The sequence below is a fragment of the Thrips palmi genome, unplaced genomic scaffold, assembly GCF_012932325.1.
Source record: "Thrips palmi isolate BJ-2018 unplaced genomic scaffold, TpBJ-2018v1 HiC_scaffold_18, whole genome shotgun sequence".
Taxonomy (NCBI): domain Eukaryota; kingdom Metazoa; phylum Arthropoda; class Insecta; order Thysanoptera; family Thripidae; genus Thrips; species Thrips palmi.
This window is the reverse complement of record NW_023144627.1, coordinates 10,816,130-10,830,855: the sequence shown is the minus strand read 5'-3', so window position 1 is coordinate 10,830,855 and position 14,726 is coordinate 10,816,130. Positions and strand designations below refer to the sequence as shown.

The window sequence follows — 14,726 nt, the reverse complement described above, 5'->3', positions numbered from 1 at the left end:
GAGGCGGCTCGGCTCGTCTGCGAGTAATCCCCACTTGGCGGCGACGCGCGGCGTTTGGAGACAGACGCTCGGAGAGTCTTGGAGACGCGTCGGGCGGGCAGGGCTTACGGACTGCACTGCACTCGTTTGTAGCCCACTCCGCTCGGACTCCGCTTGTCTGTCCCCGTCCCCTTGTCCGTTATCCAAGACGACAGTGTCGTCGGGGCCGTCCGGGGCCGTCCGGGCCTCTGCCACGACGGATTGCCCGCGTCCGCCCCGACGGCCTCCACGGCCTCGAGACGTCGCCAGGCGTTCGCTGGGCTGTCACACAGTGGGCCAGAAGTACGGCGATGGCGGTCAAAATCCCGGACGCGTTTTGAGCTCCAGAGTCGCTAAACAGGACTCAAACTGAACGTGTGACCCCACCAATGGATTCCTCGTTCGGAGAGCAATCCATTGGTGGGGTCACACGTTCGGTTCGAGTCCTGTTTAGCGACTCTGGAGCTCAAAAGTCGTCCGAGATTTTGACCGCCTCCACCGGTCTTCTGGCCCACTGTGTGTCCCGCCCGTCGGCCCCGTCGGCCCCGTCGTCGTGAACGCCGTTCGATACCACTTCCGCGCGCGGTCCGCGAGGCCGCCGTCAAGGACCGGCCGGCCGTCCCCCAGCCCCCAAACGAAACATAACCGTTTTAGAAAACGGCCGCCGGAGAAACTTTATTCCTTTCGGGACCGAAAATATATAGTAGTATGCGCTATGGTTGTCTAATCCGTGAAGATAGATCGGGCCCTTCGTTATGGGGATAGTGGCGGTGGTGCGGCCGTGGCGCGCCGGCTGTGTGGCATTCTACGCCGCGGGGCCCCATGGCGGATAACACTGTGTGTGTGTGTGTGTGTGTGTGTGTGTGCCGGCCATTTACCACTCGGAGGGCCATTTTGGCTGCCGCCTCGTTGGCTGTATTGGTAGTGATGGCCGCTGCAGCGTGCGCGATCACGTGTTTCCATGACGACGCCGCGCTGCAGACACACACACACACACACACACACGACCGTTGCGACAGCCGGGCAGCAAAGGCTCTGGAAACAGGGAGGCGTTGGTCCGTCCATCCTAGGGCATTATTTTCCTGTCCGAATCCCAATCTGAATCCGCGCCGCGCGCGCGAGTGTCGCGTGCTAGGTGGTGTCGGTTAGCAATTTAGATTTTTCTTTCGCTGGTCCTCCTTCTTCTTCTTCTCCCTCCTCGTTGCGCAAGTCGGTGCTAGACGCAGACTCCAGCAGCCTCCCGCCGCGCGCCCGAATGGAATGGACTCTGGAGGGGGAATTAATGGCGGCGGTTGGCGTTAAAAATTAAAAATTGACGCGTGCTTTCCTCTGTGTTTGTTTTCATTTTTTCGTGGTAGCTTTGCATTGCACTCTAGCCGACCGGCTCTGGCGGCCGCGGAGAGCTTTTCCTTCTGGTGGCCGGTCCCGCCCGCGGCCCGCTCCAGACCGGCCATCCCTCGGTTCGGCTCGGCTCGGCTCGGCTCACCCGAAGGCCCGCGACTATTGTTGACCGCGCAACTTTATTAATTGCGAGCCAGGTACAGGCAGGCCTAAAACTAATCGGGCCAAAGTTGCGGCCAGGGAGGACCGCCACGCGGCCGGACGCGGCGGCGGTGGGTCAGGGGGCGGAGCGGCGGTTTAGGACCCTGGGCTCGTAACTTTTGGGAACGAGCGATTTTAGAGGCCGTAGGCCGTACCCTGTACCTCGGCTCGGGGGCGAGGCGAGTTGCCCGCGTTCTCATGGAGTAAGTTGATTTGAGAATGCATCTCGTGGGCGACTGCGGGACCCTGGAATCGGGGCTGGCTGGCTGCCTGGCTGGCTGCCTGGCCGCGCACTCTCCGGATTGGCGCAGTCATCCATAAGCATGCACTGGGCCACGTCCTGGAGGAAGGAAACGGGAGATCCATACCATAGCGCCGAGATATGTGGTCCTGGGGGAGGGGGAGCATGTAGGCGGCAAGCCGGCGGCAAGCTCGGGGCGGCCCGGAATGCCCCACATGAATTTCGCTCTGCGGCTTGACATGAGGAGACTGATGGTGGTGCGGGCCGGCTGGCAGCCTGCCCGGCGGGGATCCACTGCCGAAGAAAGTTGACGGGCCTGAAGGGCTGCATCTGGAACACGGCGGGCCACAGTGGGCCAGAGGACCGGTGGAGGCGGTCAAAACTCTAGACGCGTTTTGAGCCCCAGAGTCGCTGAATGGGACTCGAATCGAACGTGTGACCCCACCAATGGATTGCTCTCCGCACGAGGAATCCATTGGTGGGGTCGCACGTTCGGTTCTAGTCCCATTCAGCGACTCTGGAGCTCAAAACGCTTCTTCAATTTTTGCCGCCTCGACCGGTCTTCTGGCCCACTGTGCGGGCACAGCCCGGCACGGCACACCGAGGCCTGCACTTGCAGACTGAATTTCCTGTTTCCGTCGACTCGCTTTGGCTCTCGGTCCGTGCGATGCTGCTGCCCTGCCTCCAGTGTATTTCCTGGTCCTCTCGAGACGCCCGCTCTAATGTCTTGATTTCTTTTCTGTTGCAGGTAAGTGGCTCGTGGCTGTCGAGCGCTGCCTGGCCGGTCCCGCCTCCCTCTGGCCAATCACGGTGAATTGGACTCATCTTTGTCGTGCTGCGCAGTGCGGTGCAGTGCGGTGCAGTGCTGCCCGCGGGGCTTCCCATTCGAGCGCCGGGCAAAAAGGGGACCAAAAAGTGGCCATCCCGCCTTGACTGCAACGTGCACTGCATAGATGGAGCGGCCCGCCCGGGCCCGCCGGGTTTCGCCGTAAATTAAGTTGGCCCCAACTTTTCCGGTTCAAAGCGACGCGATGGCGGCGTTTTCCCTTCCGCCACGCTGATGGACGACGAGAGCGGCGTGCCAAGGGAAACTTGCGGCTGTCAGCGGGCCGCGGGTTCGAATCCCGGCGGGTCCGCGTTTTTCTCGCCGTTTCTCGGCTGTCGGGCCGTGCGGCCGTGGCACAGTGGGCTGGAAGACCGGTGGTCAAAATCCCGGACGCGTTTTGAGCTCCAGAGTCGCTAAACGGGCAACAGAGCGTGTGACCCCACCAATGCGTTGCTTTTCCAACGAGGAATCCATTGGTGGGGTCACACGTTCGGTTCGAGTCCTGTTTAGCGACTCTGGAGCTCAAAACGCGTCTAGAGTTTTGGCCGCCTCTGGCCCACTGTACGTGGGATGCGCCTGCCTTACCCGCCTCCTCCTCCTTGCTCGTCGTCATCTTGATGGCGCCCCGGGTTGTGTGTACACTGTGTGCAGGACGGGTCAGCCTGGTCGCCGCCGGGTCGCCGCCGGTGATGCGACCCCCTCGTTGGCGGCGTGCTCGTGATAAGGGGGAGGGCACACCACACTGTTAAGCCCTTGGAGATTGAGGCCACGTGTACTCGTTGCATTCATCGCGCTGTGTGTGTGTGTGTGTGTGTGTGCCGCCATGGGCTGCATGAATACCTGATGACCACCACTAGGGCTGCTGCGGCGCGCGGACCGGCCGGCCAGGCGGGGCGGGGCGGGGTGAGGCGGGGCGGGGCGGGGCGTGGCGGGGCGGGGCGGGGTGAGGCGGGGCGGGGTGGGGCGGGGCGGGGCTTTTACCCGCCGCGCGACATTCCAACCGCGCCCGCCTCGCGTCGTCCTGCAAGCCCCTTGCTCGCGCATGGCACCTACACCGTGGACCGCCCAAGGCTTCGCCGGCTTGGCGCCAAAAATTGAACAAGTATTACGATGGCGCCTTTTCCATCTCGTGAAACACGGCGGCAGCCGGTCTGTCTGCCTGTCTGTCTGCCTGTCTGTCTGTCTGTCGGCGACAGAGTCAGAAACATGCAAATTTGAGGCAATGAAGTCCACGGGCGGCGCTTTGTACGCGCAATACGCGACAACAACAACATCAGCTGGACCGCGCACGGGTTTTGTTGTTTGGTCGAGTTACGCTGTCGCCAGGCATGGGCAAGTTACTTTGAAATCGGTATCGCGTTACTTTACCGATACTATCAAAATTTTCAGTATCGCGATACTTTACCGATACTTTTTGCCGATGGGTAACTCGATACTTTACCGTTACTTTCAAAAGTATCGACGATACTTTTCGATATTTTTAAATAAAAGAAAAGAAATTTAAAATTGAACACTGACAATATTTTCCATGTGCAGGTAAGCGTTGCTTTGCAGATGAAATGAAGTCGCAAATTGTCCAGCCGCGGGGTTCATCAAAGACGAGGGCGAACAGGGGAGGGGGGGAGGAGGGGGGGAGCAAAGGAAAGACACAGCCGCCGATGGCCGCTTGGCCTGGTTCCTTCCTGGCGAGAAGGGTGCTATGTTTATTGCGTGTCACTCATAGCGGGCCCTTGATCGGGCCCCGGTGGCCCTCGCTGGGGCCGGCGACCTGCTTGCACAAAAGCAGCAAAGTGCAGCAAACACGTGGTGACCACCAGTGCTGCCGTCGGCTGGCCGCAATGTCTCCCCCACCCCGCCCCTCTGGGCCATTCCCAGGCCCCGAGGATTGAGGGACCTCCAGAAGGACAAACAAATATGCAGGCGAGAAGGGGCAAGGCCACGGCCACGGCTATTCCACTATATTCTTGCTTTCTCTACTCTCCAAAAGAAAAAAAAAAGTATCGACTCGTTACTTCTCGATACTTTACTAGGAAAATCGGTATCGCGTTACTTTACCGATACTTTGCCGAAAAAAGTATCGCGATACCGATACTTTACCGAAAAAAGTATCGCGATAGAGTATCGCGATACTTTACTTTACTTTACTGCCCATGCCTGGCTGTCGCTGCGCTGCTTCGCACCTCGGCCGCTGCTGGGTGGCGTGTTGCAAGTGTAGTGGTGCGACAGTGTCGCGGTCTGCGTGCGTGCGTGCTAACTCGGCACGCCAGCCTCGGTGCGCGCCCCCCGCGGCCAAAGCCGGCAGCTGGACTCTGTGTGTGTGTGTGTGTGTGTGTGTGTGTGTGTGTGTGTGTGTGTGTCGTGCGTGGTCCGAATAATGTGTGACTTTCGCGCCTCTCGACGCTAGCAAACGTACGCAAGTCGTGCACTTAATGACAGAGAAAGGGTGGCGGTCGAAAAGGGCTCGAAAAAGCGCGCGGACGCTGCACGCTGCAGCCACTGCTTTCTACTACTGGTAGTGCGACCAGAACAAAAAGCAAATTAACGTTTGCAGGCGGCGGTGGTGGAAGGAACTCGCCGGTTCATCTATCACACAAAGGGAAGGCGGTGGTGGCGAGGGCGAGTGAGTGCAGCAAGGCGCAGCAAGGCACAGCACAGCGTGGGCCAGAAGACCGGTGGAGGCGGTCAAAACTCTAGACGCGTTTGGGAGCCCCAGAGTCGCTAAATGAGGCTCGAACCGAACGTGTGACCCCAACAATCGATTCCTCGCTTGGAGAGCAATCCATTGGTGGGGTCACACGTGCGGTCCGAGTTCCATTTAGCGACTCTGGGGCTCAAAACGCGTCTAGAGTTTTGTCCGCCTCCACAGATCTTGTGGCCCAGTGTGCGCGGCACGCGGCGCGCCAAATTCGAACGGCGCGCCGAACTTGTCCGGGCGGTGAGCACGGCGGTGAGCAAGGCGGTGCTGCGTCTCGTCACGGACAATGGCGCATTGTTTGAAGGCGCTGGACGACAAGGGAAAGGGTTTGAATGCCGCCCTCGGCCCGAGTCTCGGCCGCCACCGCGCGCCTTTCAAAGCCATCAGAAAGGAGATTGATTGAAGGGATACACATTGCAATTCGCTCAAAGGGATACATATATAGAGAGAGAGAAAGAGACAGCGCAGGGCGGAGGGACTTTCTCCCGCGCGTGCCCTGACCATTGTGTGTGTGTGTGTGTGTGTGTGTGTGTGTGTGTGTGTGTGTTGCGTGCATCGGCCCGTTCGAACACAATCGATTTCCACATGGCGTCCCATGGGATCGCAGCCGATCGGCCTCAATGCTCTGCTCGCACTGCGGCGCGGTGCGCCTTCTCGGTGGGACTTTGCAATGGGCCGTGTAATTTTTCATAGCGGCCGTTTATGCCGCCCACACTGGAAAGTAGTCTTTGTGTGTGTGTTAGAGCGAGAGAGAGAGAGAGAGAGAGAGAGAGAGTCGCTGGAAAGCCTAATGCACCCTCTCGGGGTAAAAAAAGGGGGCCTGCTTTGTGATGAACTGGGTGCAATGTGCAATCGTCTGTACCACCTTGTTATTCTCCCACACGTGCAGTGGCGCGGTGGCGGTGCACTGTAGGCTGTGTCGCGGGGAGGGACGCCCCTGCCCCTCTATTCAGTGCCTATCTGGTCGCTCCGCCGAATTCCTCTCTGTTCGTGTCCTATATCGCATTTCGGACATTGCTGCAGAGAGCCGCCGCTCGGTGTCCATGAAGCACGTAACGCACGTACCCGGCCAAAAAAAAAAAAACAGCAAAGAATGTATTTACGACGCACGTCTTGCGCAGAAAAATCTCTTTTTCGTTCTTCGCGTGGCGGCGATGGAGGAAAGAGAGAGAAAAAGTTGCTTCATTCATCGCGCGCAACTCGCGTTGCGAATTTTTCTGGTTGTGTGTGTGTGTTTTTTTTCTTTCCCCGCCCGCTTGCGGCGTTCCGTCGATACTTCACACACGGCGCCGCCGCCACCGCTGACGAGGTATTTCTCCTGGAAGCGAGCTATCGATACCTCGGTGCGATTGTGGCCGCAATTAGCGGTCCACGCATGCCGCGCCGTGCCGTGCCGTGGCGTGCCGTGCCTCTGCGGTTCGAGGCCGCCACCGCCAACAGGAACGCGCGGCAAAATTTAAATCGGACTTTTCCGCCGGGGCTCTCGGCTTGCGGCTCTGCGCTTGCGGCTCTGCGCTTGCGGCTCGCCGATTCAAACCGCTTTCACCCCAGCAGCGCCTCCAGCCCGCGTCGCGCCGCGCTCCGCCCGAGGCGCGCCCGGCCCGTCAGATTTATCGTCATTCGGCGACCGGCTTCCACGTGACGCGAAAGTTTTTCCGGCCGCCGGAGGGTGTTGAACCGGGGACCTTCGGGACCGGGGTCGGCGACGTTGACCACTGGACCATCGAAACCGGGGCACGCGGTGGCGGCGTTTGCAGGCGGTGCACCTGTCTGCAGCTGGCTCTGCGGGATTTCAGCGAGCGAGTCATATTTCACTTGACTGCAGGAATCCAGAGGGACGGGTTGGGCAATGCCACCACGTGGCTCGCGCACGCGTCGGGGTAGATAGATAGATGGATGGATAAGATGGAATGCCGCGGCGTGTGATCTGCATGGCCAGTGTGTGCTATGCTAACGCCGAGCTAACGCCGCCATTGCCGCCATCGGCACGCGGTTGCGCAGAGGCGAACGAGTGTAATATCGGGCTGAGATTCGGATCTCCTGGTTCGGACGGCTCCCTCGACGGCTCCCCGTACTTGGCGCTGCAGCGGCTGCAGCCCCGCCGCGGCGCGCCGGCCCCATACCGGGCCGATGGCTTGTAATTACCCCGGCTCGTCCGTATAAGGGTTCGGCTGCGCCTGCCGCGGCCTGCCGGACGCAAAGACCGCCGCGGTCTCGGCCGGCCACGCACAGTGGGCCAGAAGTCCAGCGCAGGCGGACAAAATCCTAGACGCGTTTTGGGCTCCAGAGTCGCTAAATGGGACTCGAACCGAATGTGACCCCACCAATGGATTGCTCCCCGAACGAGGGGGGTCACACGTTCGGTTCGAGTCCTGTTTAGCGACTCTGGAGCTCGAAACGCGTCTAGAGTTTTGGCCGCCTCCACCGGTCTTTTGGCCCACTGTGCCGCGGCCTCCAGGGCCGCCCAGGGCGCCCAGGGACCCCAAAGAGCGACAAGGACTGTCGCCTTGACGGCGGCCCCGCGGCCAGAGAGAGAAAGCACATCCACGAGACAGACTTGTAAATTCACCAAGTCCTTTTCCACGTGATGTCCGACCTGCGTGTGGAATGTGGCTAGCGTCGGTCCCCTCCGATTTGAGTGTAGGTGCTCTGCCGGCACACTGCTAGCGGTACCGCCTCGGACGTGCCGCTGCATGCGGCGGGGTCATTCCCTAACCCCGAGAGGCGCGGCGTAGCTACGCGCAGGCCGTCGGCGTCCTGGTCGGTCGCGGCGCGCGTCGACTGCCCGGGACGGCCCGGTGCGCCGGCTCTCGTAAACCCCGGCCCGGCTCGGCTCGGCTTTTTGTCGGCTCGACTCGGCTCACTATTAGCCGCGCGAGCCAGAGGAGCCAGAGGCGCGCCAAAGGCGGACTGCGAGACGACGTTGATTTGACCCGGGCGACCCGACCCAACCCGCGCCGCGCGGCACTGTATATTGTACCTCGTTGCAGCCGGCCGGTGTTTTCTATACGCGCGCCGTCGGTCCATAGTGGGGAAAATAAAAAGAAGGTTCGCGCGCGGGTATTTGAACCCGCGGCCTCGCGGCCCGTTTACGGCTCCGTTGGCTTTTCACTCCGCCCGGCATCGCCTGGCCGTTTAGCATGGCGAATGGCGCTTCACGGCTGCTTAGCCCTTTGGGCCGTTCGGCCGCGGTCGTCACTTTGGGATGATCGCTGTCCTCCCGGCCCTCCCGGCCCTTCCGGCCCCCTGACCTCGAAAGCCGGACTGCCGCACAGTGGGCCAGAAGACCGGTGCAGGCGGACAGAACTCTAGACGCGTTTTGAGCTCCAGAGTCGCTAAACAGGCCTCGAACCGAACGTCTGACCCCACAAATTGATTGCTCTCCGAATGAGGAATCCATTGGTGGGGTCACACGCTCGCTTCGAGTCCTGTCTAGCGACTCTGGAGCTCAAAACGCGTCTAGAATTTTGTCCGCCTGCACCGGCCTTCTGGCCCACTGTGTGCCTGCCTGACTGCCCTTTTTCCCGCCGGAATTTCGCGGCCACTGTAGGTCAAGCGGGACAGACGGGCAGGCAGGCAGATTGCTGTGACAACCGCGTTGGAGACGCCCACCTCGCCCACCGCACCGCCCCCGTCCATTCTAATGACTGGCTCGGACTTGGAGACGTGCGGCGTGGCGTGGCGTGGCTGCGTGTCTCGTCGTGCCCGTCACGCGCGCGCCGCGGTGTACTACACTGCGAGCACGCCGACGACGTCGTCGCCGTGTCGCCGCCGTCCGAGCCGAGCCCCCACGCCCCCGGAATACCAATTCGACTCGGGGATTCTTCTCTGTGCCGCCCTGCAGTCCGGCCCTGCAGTGTACCTGCTTGGCGTCCATGCATATGCCGGCGGCGTATATCGGGGCGACGACAGGGCGATAGGGCTACCGGTTTAGTGGCGTGCGTGTGCGTGCGTGTGTGTGTGTGTGTGTGTGTGTGTGTGTGTGTCGCGTCAACTCGAAGCCGACACGAGTCGTTGTGTCCAGCCTTTGCTTTGTGCCGCCCGCTGCACTCAGTGGAGCGCCCGCGGACGGCGGGGTAGGCCGCCCCGTTGCACAGCGGTGCCGCCGCGTTGCCTCCCCAGCCGGGCGCTCTGGATCGCGCGCTGCGCTGCACAGTGGGCCAGAAGACCGGTCACGTCATCGTCATCGGCGCTGTTAGGCCTCAGCAGACCTCTAGCGTTCGGTGGAGGCGGCCAAAACTCTAGACGCGTTTTGAGCTCCAGAGTCGCTAAACGGGACTCGAACCGAACGTGTGACCCCACCAATGGATTGCTCTCCGAATGAGGAATCCATCGGTGGGGTCACACGTTCGGTTCGAGTCCCGTTTAGCGACTCTGGAGCTCAAAACGCGTCTAGGGTTTTGGCCGCCTCCGCCGGCCTTCTGGCCCACTGTGCGCTGCCCTTTTAGTTGCTGTTGTTGTTGCTGGCCGTGAGTCAGCATCCCCGTCGGCCCCAGCGCGCCCAGCGCAGTCGGACGGTACGGTACGCTGTCCATCACATTGCATCACGAGCTCTCCAGGAAGTTATCCCCCTCTTTCTCTTTCTCCTCTATATCTCGTTCGCGCGCTCTGTCTTTTCTCGAAGCGCGCGCGGGACGGCGGCGCTTCCCTTATAATACCATCTCGCTCATTTCCGGAATGAATTTGCGGAATACGAAGAGGCGCCTGGGCGCGAAAACGCCCACTTCTTGATGCCCCGCCTGTCTGTCTGCCTGTCTGTCTCGTGTCTGTCCGCCTGTCTGTCTGCCTGTCTGTGTCTGCCTGTCCGTCCGCCCAGTGGCGGTGCATTGCCCGTAGGCCACACACACACACACACACACACACACACACGCCCACCGTTGTCATTTGTATGCCGGCGGCCTGGCGGCCACGGTGCTGCTCCTAGAGAGAGGGGCCTTTCTTCTCCTTGATGGAGACCACCGGCACGGCGGCCACACAGCCACCCACTCCGCCACCACGCCCTGCAGCTACTATTGGGGCATTGTCGCCTCGGAGAGAGAGAGAGAGAGAGAGAGAGAGAGAGAGAGAGAGAGAGAGAGAGACTCTGGGATGTCTGTAAGAAATGTGTTTACATTTTTCGTGCCGCTTGAAGCGCTTTAGTACAGACAGCAGACGGATGTATAGACAGACAGACAGACAGGCGTGAAGTGCGCGTGCCGGGTGCGATTGCGCGGATGAAATGGCGAGGAATGCCGCTTTTGCCACCGGCTGCAGTCGCCGCAGTCGCTGCACGGGAGCGGCCAAAACAATAAATACCGTCCGATGAGGAGGGAAATAAAAAGTTTTGGCCGGCGGCTCGCCTCTCCCGGGGTGCGATCGTGGAACCGGTTGAGTGAAAGCCTCACTGCACGCAGGCAGGGCAGGCAGCCCAGGCAGGCCGTATGTGACGGTGTGGGAAATGTGCTGCACCTCTCCCACAGCGGACCGGCCCGCGGCGCAGAGTGGCGCAACTCGCGACAGAAGCGGGTATCTGCGCGCGCCGCGCCGCGCACTTGCGGGGTTGTTGGGCGTCGGGCAGGTGGCCGTCGGCTTGCCGTCGTTCGAGGTGGCGGCGTGCGCCCAGCAGGCTGATTGAGGACACTGTCTCGCTCTCCAGCAGACTCGTCGCTCTGTCTCTCTCGCACTCACGGGCGTCCCCTGCGGGTGCGAGAGAGACGGAGCGACGACTCTCGGAATCAGTGTCCAGGCAGCGCGCTCCATCCAGCGAGCCTGACTCGCCTGGCCTTGGATCGCCACCAGCAGACTCGCTCTGTCTCTCTCGCGCTCGCGGGGCGTTCCGTGCAGGCGCGAGAGAGACAGGGCGACGGCTCTCAGTCTGCTTGGCTGCATAGGGCAGTGAGAATAGAATGCCAAGGCGCGGCGCGTCGCTCTGCCCATTCATTGCCGTGCTCGGCCATGCTGCAGTTGTACAGTGCAGTGGCGTGCATGCCGTGCAGGGTGCACTGGGAAAACCGGCAGGCACCACGCCGTACTGCGGACACCCCACAGAAAATTAGCCTTGAAATCGTCATAAAGTGACTGTCAATACTTTTACAGTGCAGGCGTCACCCTTTCGGGGCGACTTGTCCTCAAAATACAACTGTTTCCAGTCGATCGTTGGGCTGCTCGGAGAGGTTTCCTTTCGGATCGCTTTTCCCGCGGGCTGCGAGTGGCGTGTGGGCTAATGGGCCGTTCCATTGCACGGCTAGGAAGGCGGTGGGATGGCCCATCCCGGATGGGTCGGTCGGTGGTTTACAGGTCGCCCAGGACCACTTACGGGGCAACTAGGCTGGGCCGTGCCGCCGCGCGCCTCGCCGCGCCCCGCCGCCGCGCCCCGGCGGTGTCAGTTTCTGCCCATTACAACGGCCTGGCTGGGCTGGCGGGGCTGCCTGGCCAGGGCCTGGCCTGAATGAGACCGGGTGCCCCACAATAGGGCCCGGAGCAGGCGGTGAAAGTGCCCCTTCTACTTAGCGGCGTTCGCGGTGGTAAAAATGCGCCGGTGAAGGGGGATTCGAACCCGGGGCTTGTCGGCCGCTGGGGGTCATGCGAGGCTGCGAACAGAGAGACTAAGTGTGCCTTCCTTGTGCTTGCAGGTCCCCGGACAACGCGGGCGTGCCCATCCTGGTGCTGGCCAACAAGCAGGACCTGCCCGGCGCGCGCGAGCCGCGTGAACTGGAGCGCCTGCTGGGGCTGCACGAGCTGGGCCTGAGCCAGAGCACCGTGTCTGCGGGCCAGACGCACATGTGGCACGTGCAGCCCGCCTGCGCCATCACCGGCGACGGCCTGCACGAGGGCATGGAGGTCCTCTACGAGATGATCGTCAAGCGGCGCAAGATGGCCAAGCAGAACAAGAAGAAGCCCACCGTGGCCAGGTAGCACAGCGCCTCGGCGGCGTCCGTGGCAGCGTCCGCGGCGTCGGCCGTCTCGGCGGGCGCGTCCGCCGCGGTGTGCTGCGTGTCCGCGCCGCGCGAGAGCTCCGGCAAGGACTCCGGCAAGGACCCGCTGCTGTAGCAATCTAGTCGACTGCGATCGAGTCGCCGGGGCCGCCTGGACTCGGGGACGTTGACGGGGACGTGCCGAGCACGCCGTCGACGCCCCAGCGGCGCTCCGCGGCGTCGAGAAGTGTGCACTCAGATCTGTTGAGAACCTACTCCGTGTTTTGCTTCGATCCCTGTTTCGATCGGGCAGCTTTCTGGCTTAAACCGACTGAGAGACCCTCCCAGAGGCCTGTTTCTAGTTTCTGTGATGTCACATTCGCGAATGTGTTTTTCTTCCTGTTTTTTGTCAGTGTCTAAAAATGAATGTTATATGGCCCAACTTTGTGAATGATATTTGTTAGATTTATCCTGATTGGTTACGGCCCTCTCAGCCGGGGACAACTGTACACCCTTTTTGCGACTTTCGCGCGGGTTTCGTCCTTCTGTTTTTTCTTTTCTTATTCCGGACAAAGGTTTGAGTTCAATCGGGAAAGCTGTACGCCCATTTAGGGATATATGTCAACCAAAGACTGATTAACAAGTAATGCAGAGAAATGAACGAAAGGGGTCTATCCGTTTAGGGGCCTAGAGTTGTCCCCGAATGACAGACTGGTCAACTTGTTTTGTAACTTTCGTGTTCTTAAAATTTGTAAATACAAATAAGATTTTAATGTATTAATGTATTTAGTGTACATTTTGAAAAGTTTATACGTGCACAGCCAAAGAGAATATTGTTATGCGTGAACCCGCTGTGTATAGCCCGTAATGAAAGAAGGTTCCCATTGTTATGAAAATGATTAGAAACATATCTTTCTAAGCGAGGAATAATTTCCTGCAGTTCTCCATTTTTTGCTCTCTCACATTTTTCATTTTTATACCTTACCGTTGTATGTTGTTTTTCTGGCACTTCACCCATTGTTGTGACACTGTAGGCGACGTGATTTTGATGCAACAACCATTCTTTTCCGGCCATGGCAGGGAGTAACTCACTCTCTTTTGAATGTTCGCTTGCACAGAAGGAAAACCGTCTTGTTATAAAGAATTCTCAGCACCCTGTTAAGTTTCCCGTCATAAATCGACGTCATGTGAATTGATTTTGAATGTCGACGTATAAAGTAAAAGTGTCGCCTAGAATTTAAATTTGACGGTTTGAATTATTTTTGTAAATGAATTGAATTATCATTGTGAGGGTTGATTTGTTAGTGCCATGCTCCTTAGTCTGAGGCTTAGATCCAAAGGGTCCAAAATATTCAGAAAAAGAAAACAAACATTTTTTTGGCATTAAATGATCCCCTAGTCAAATGGTGCTACTTGCATATCGGAATCGGGCCGATTTCTCTGGAGAGCGTGACACTGGTCTTCACAGACTCGAGTCGGTCTTCCCATTTAGCTAATGTGATCCTCTCTCATAACTGTCGTGTGCTTGTTTGTAATATTTTTTTGAGAATAAAAAAAAACCGCTGTGTTCTAGATTTTTTTAAAGTATAAATGTTCGTGATTGCACGAGAAAAGACATTGTAAATATTATAAATACAATAAATTGGGCCCGGCCCTCTTAAGCAAAGCCGACGCATTATCGTCATTTCCCCCTCCCCCCGACACAGAAACCACTCAGAAACGAAATGATTAGCCCTTTACCCGTTGCATCAGCTGGGCTGGCTTTGAATGGCGCGGCGCGCGAGGAGAGACTGCCCAAACCCACTGAACTGGCTCCAAGCAGGGCAAGGCCAGGGGCCGCGATAGACAAGGCACCTTGCACACACGCGTGAGTGAGTGAGCGTGTGTGTGTGTGCTGACCCAGTGTCGGCGAACAAATGGAAGACAAGGAGTACACGCCCCCATCAGCATGTGGGAAAAGACGGCCTGGTTTTCCCGCGGTGCGCGACACACACACACACAGGCTGAGCGCGCCAAAAATTCGAAACAGTCACGAGGATTCGAAGAGGAAAGCCATTCATTCATTCCCAAGAAAACAAACAACGCAAGCAAAAGAAATGGGAGTTGATTTGCAGAGTGGTTTGCGGCTGGCATCGGCCCAGTCCTAGCGCAGGCTGGCGGCGCACAGTGGGCCAGAAGACCGGTGCAGGCAGACAAAATTCTAGACGCGTTTTGAGCTCCAGAGTCGCTAAATGGGACTCGAACCGAACGTGTGACCCCACCAATGGATTCCTCGTTCGGAGAGCAATCCATTGGTGGGGTCACACGGTCGGTTCGAGTCCCATTTAGCGACTCTGGAGCTCAAAGCCGCTCCAAGACCGCTCCACCGGTCTTCTGGCCCACTGTGCGCAGCTAGCTCGGCCGCAGACACGATGCAGCAACGCGCTGCAACGGTACTCGCGCCAAAAGCCCGCAATGAAGGGATTTCGCTCGAGTCGGCCGGACTGTCTCTCTCGCACCGAGTGGACGGAG

At 59.2% G+C, this 14,726-nt stretch overlaps 1 protein-coding gene across 1 annotated transcript in view; it reads left to right on the top strand.

The window, feature by feature from the left end:
* LOC117644898 (ADP-ribosylation factor-like protein 4C) overlaps positions 1-13,883 on the top strand; it is a 37,057-nt gene extending 23,174 nt beyond the window's left edge. The window contains exon 2 of the mRNA XM_034384608.1: positions 11,934-13,883. Within this exon, the coding sequence (XP_034240499.1) occupies positions 11,934-12,216 (283 nt within the window). The 3' untranslated portion in view covers positions 12,217-13,883. The remainder of the gene's footprint in view (positions 1-11,933) is intronic.
* The last annotated feature ends 843 nt before the right edge of the window (positions 13,884-14,726 follow it).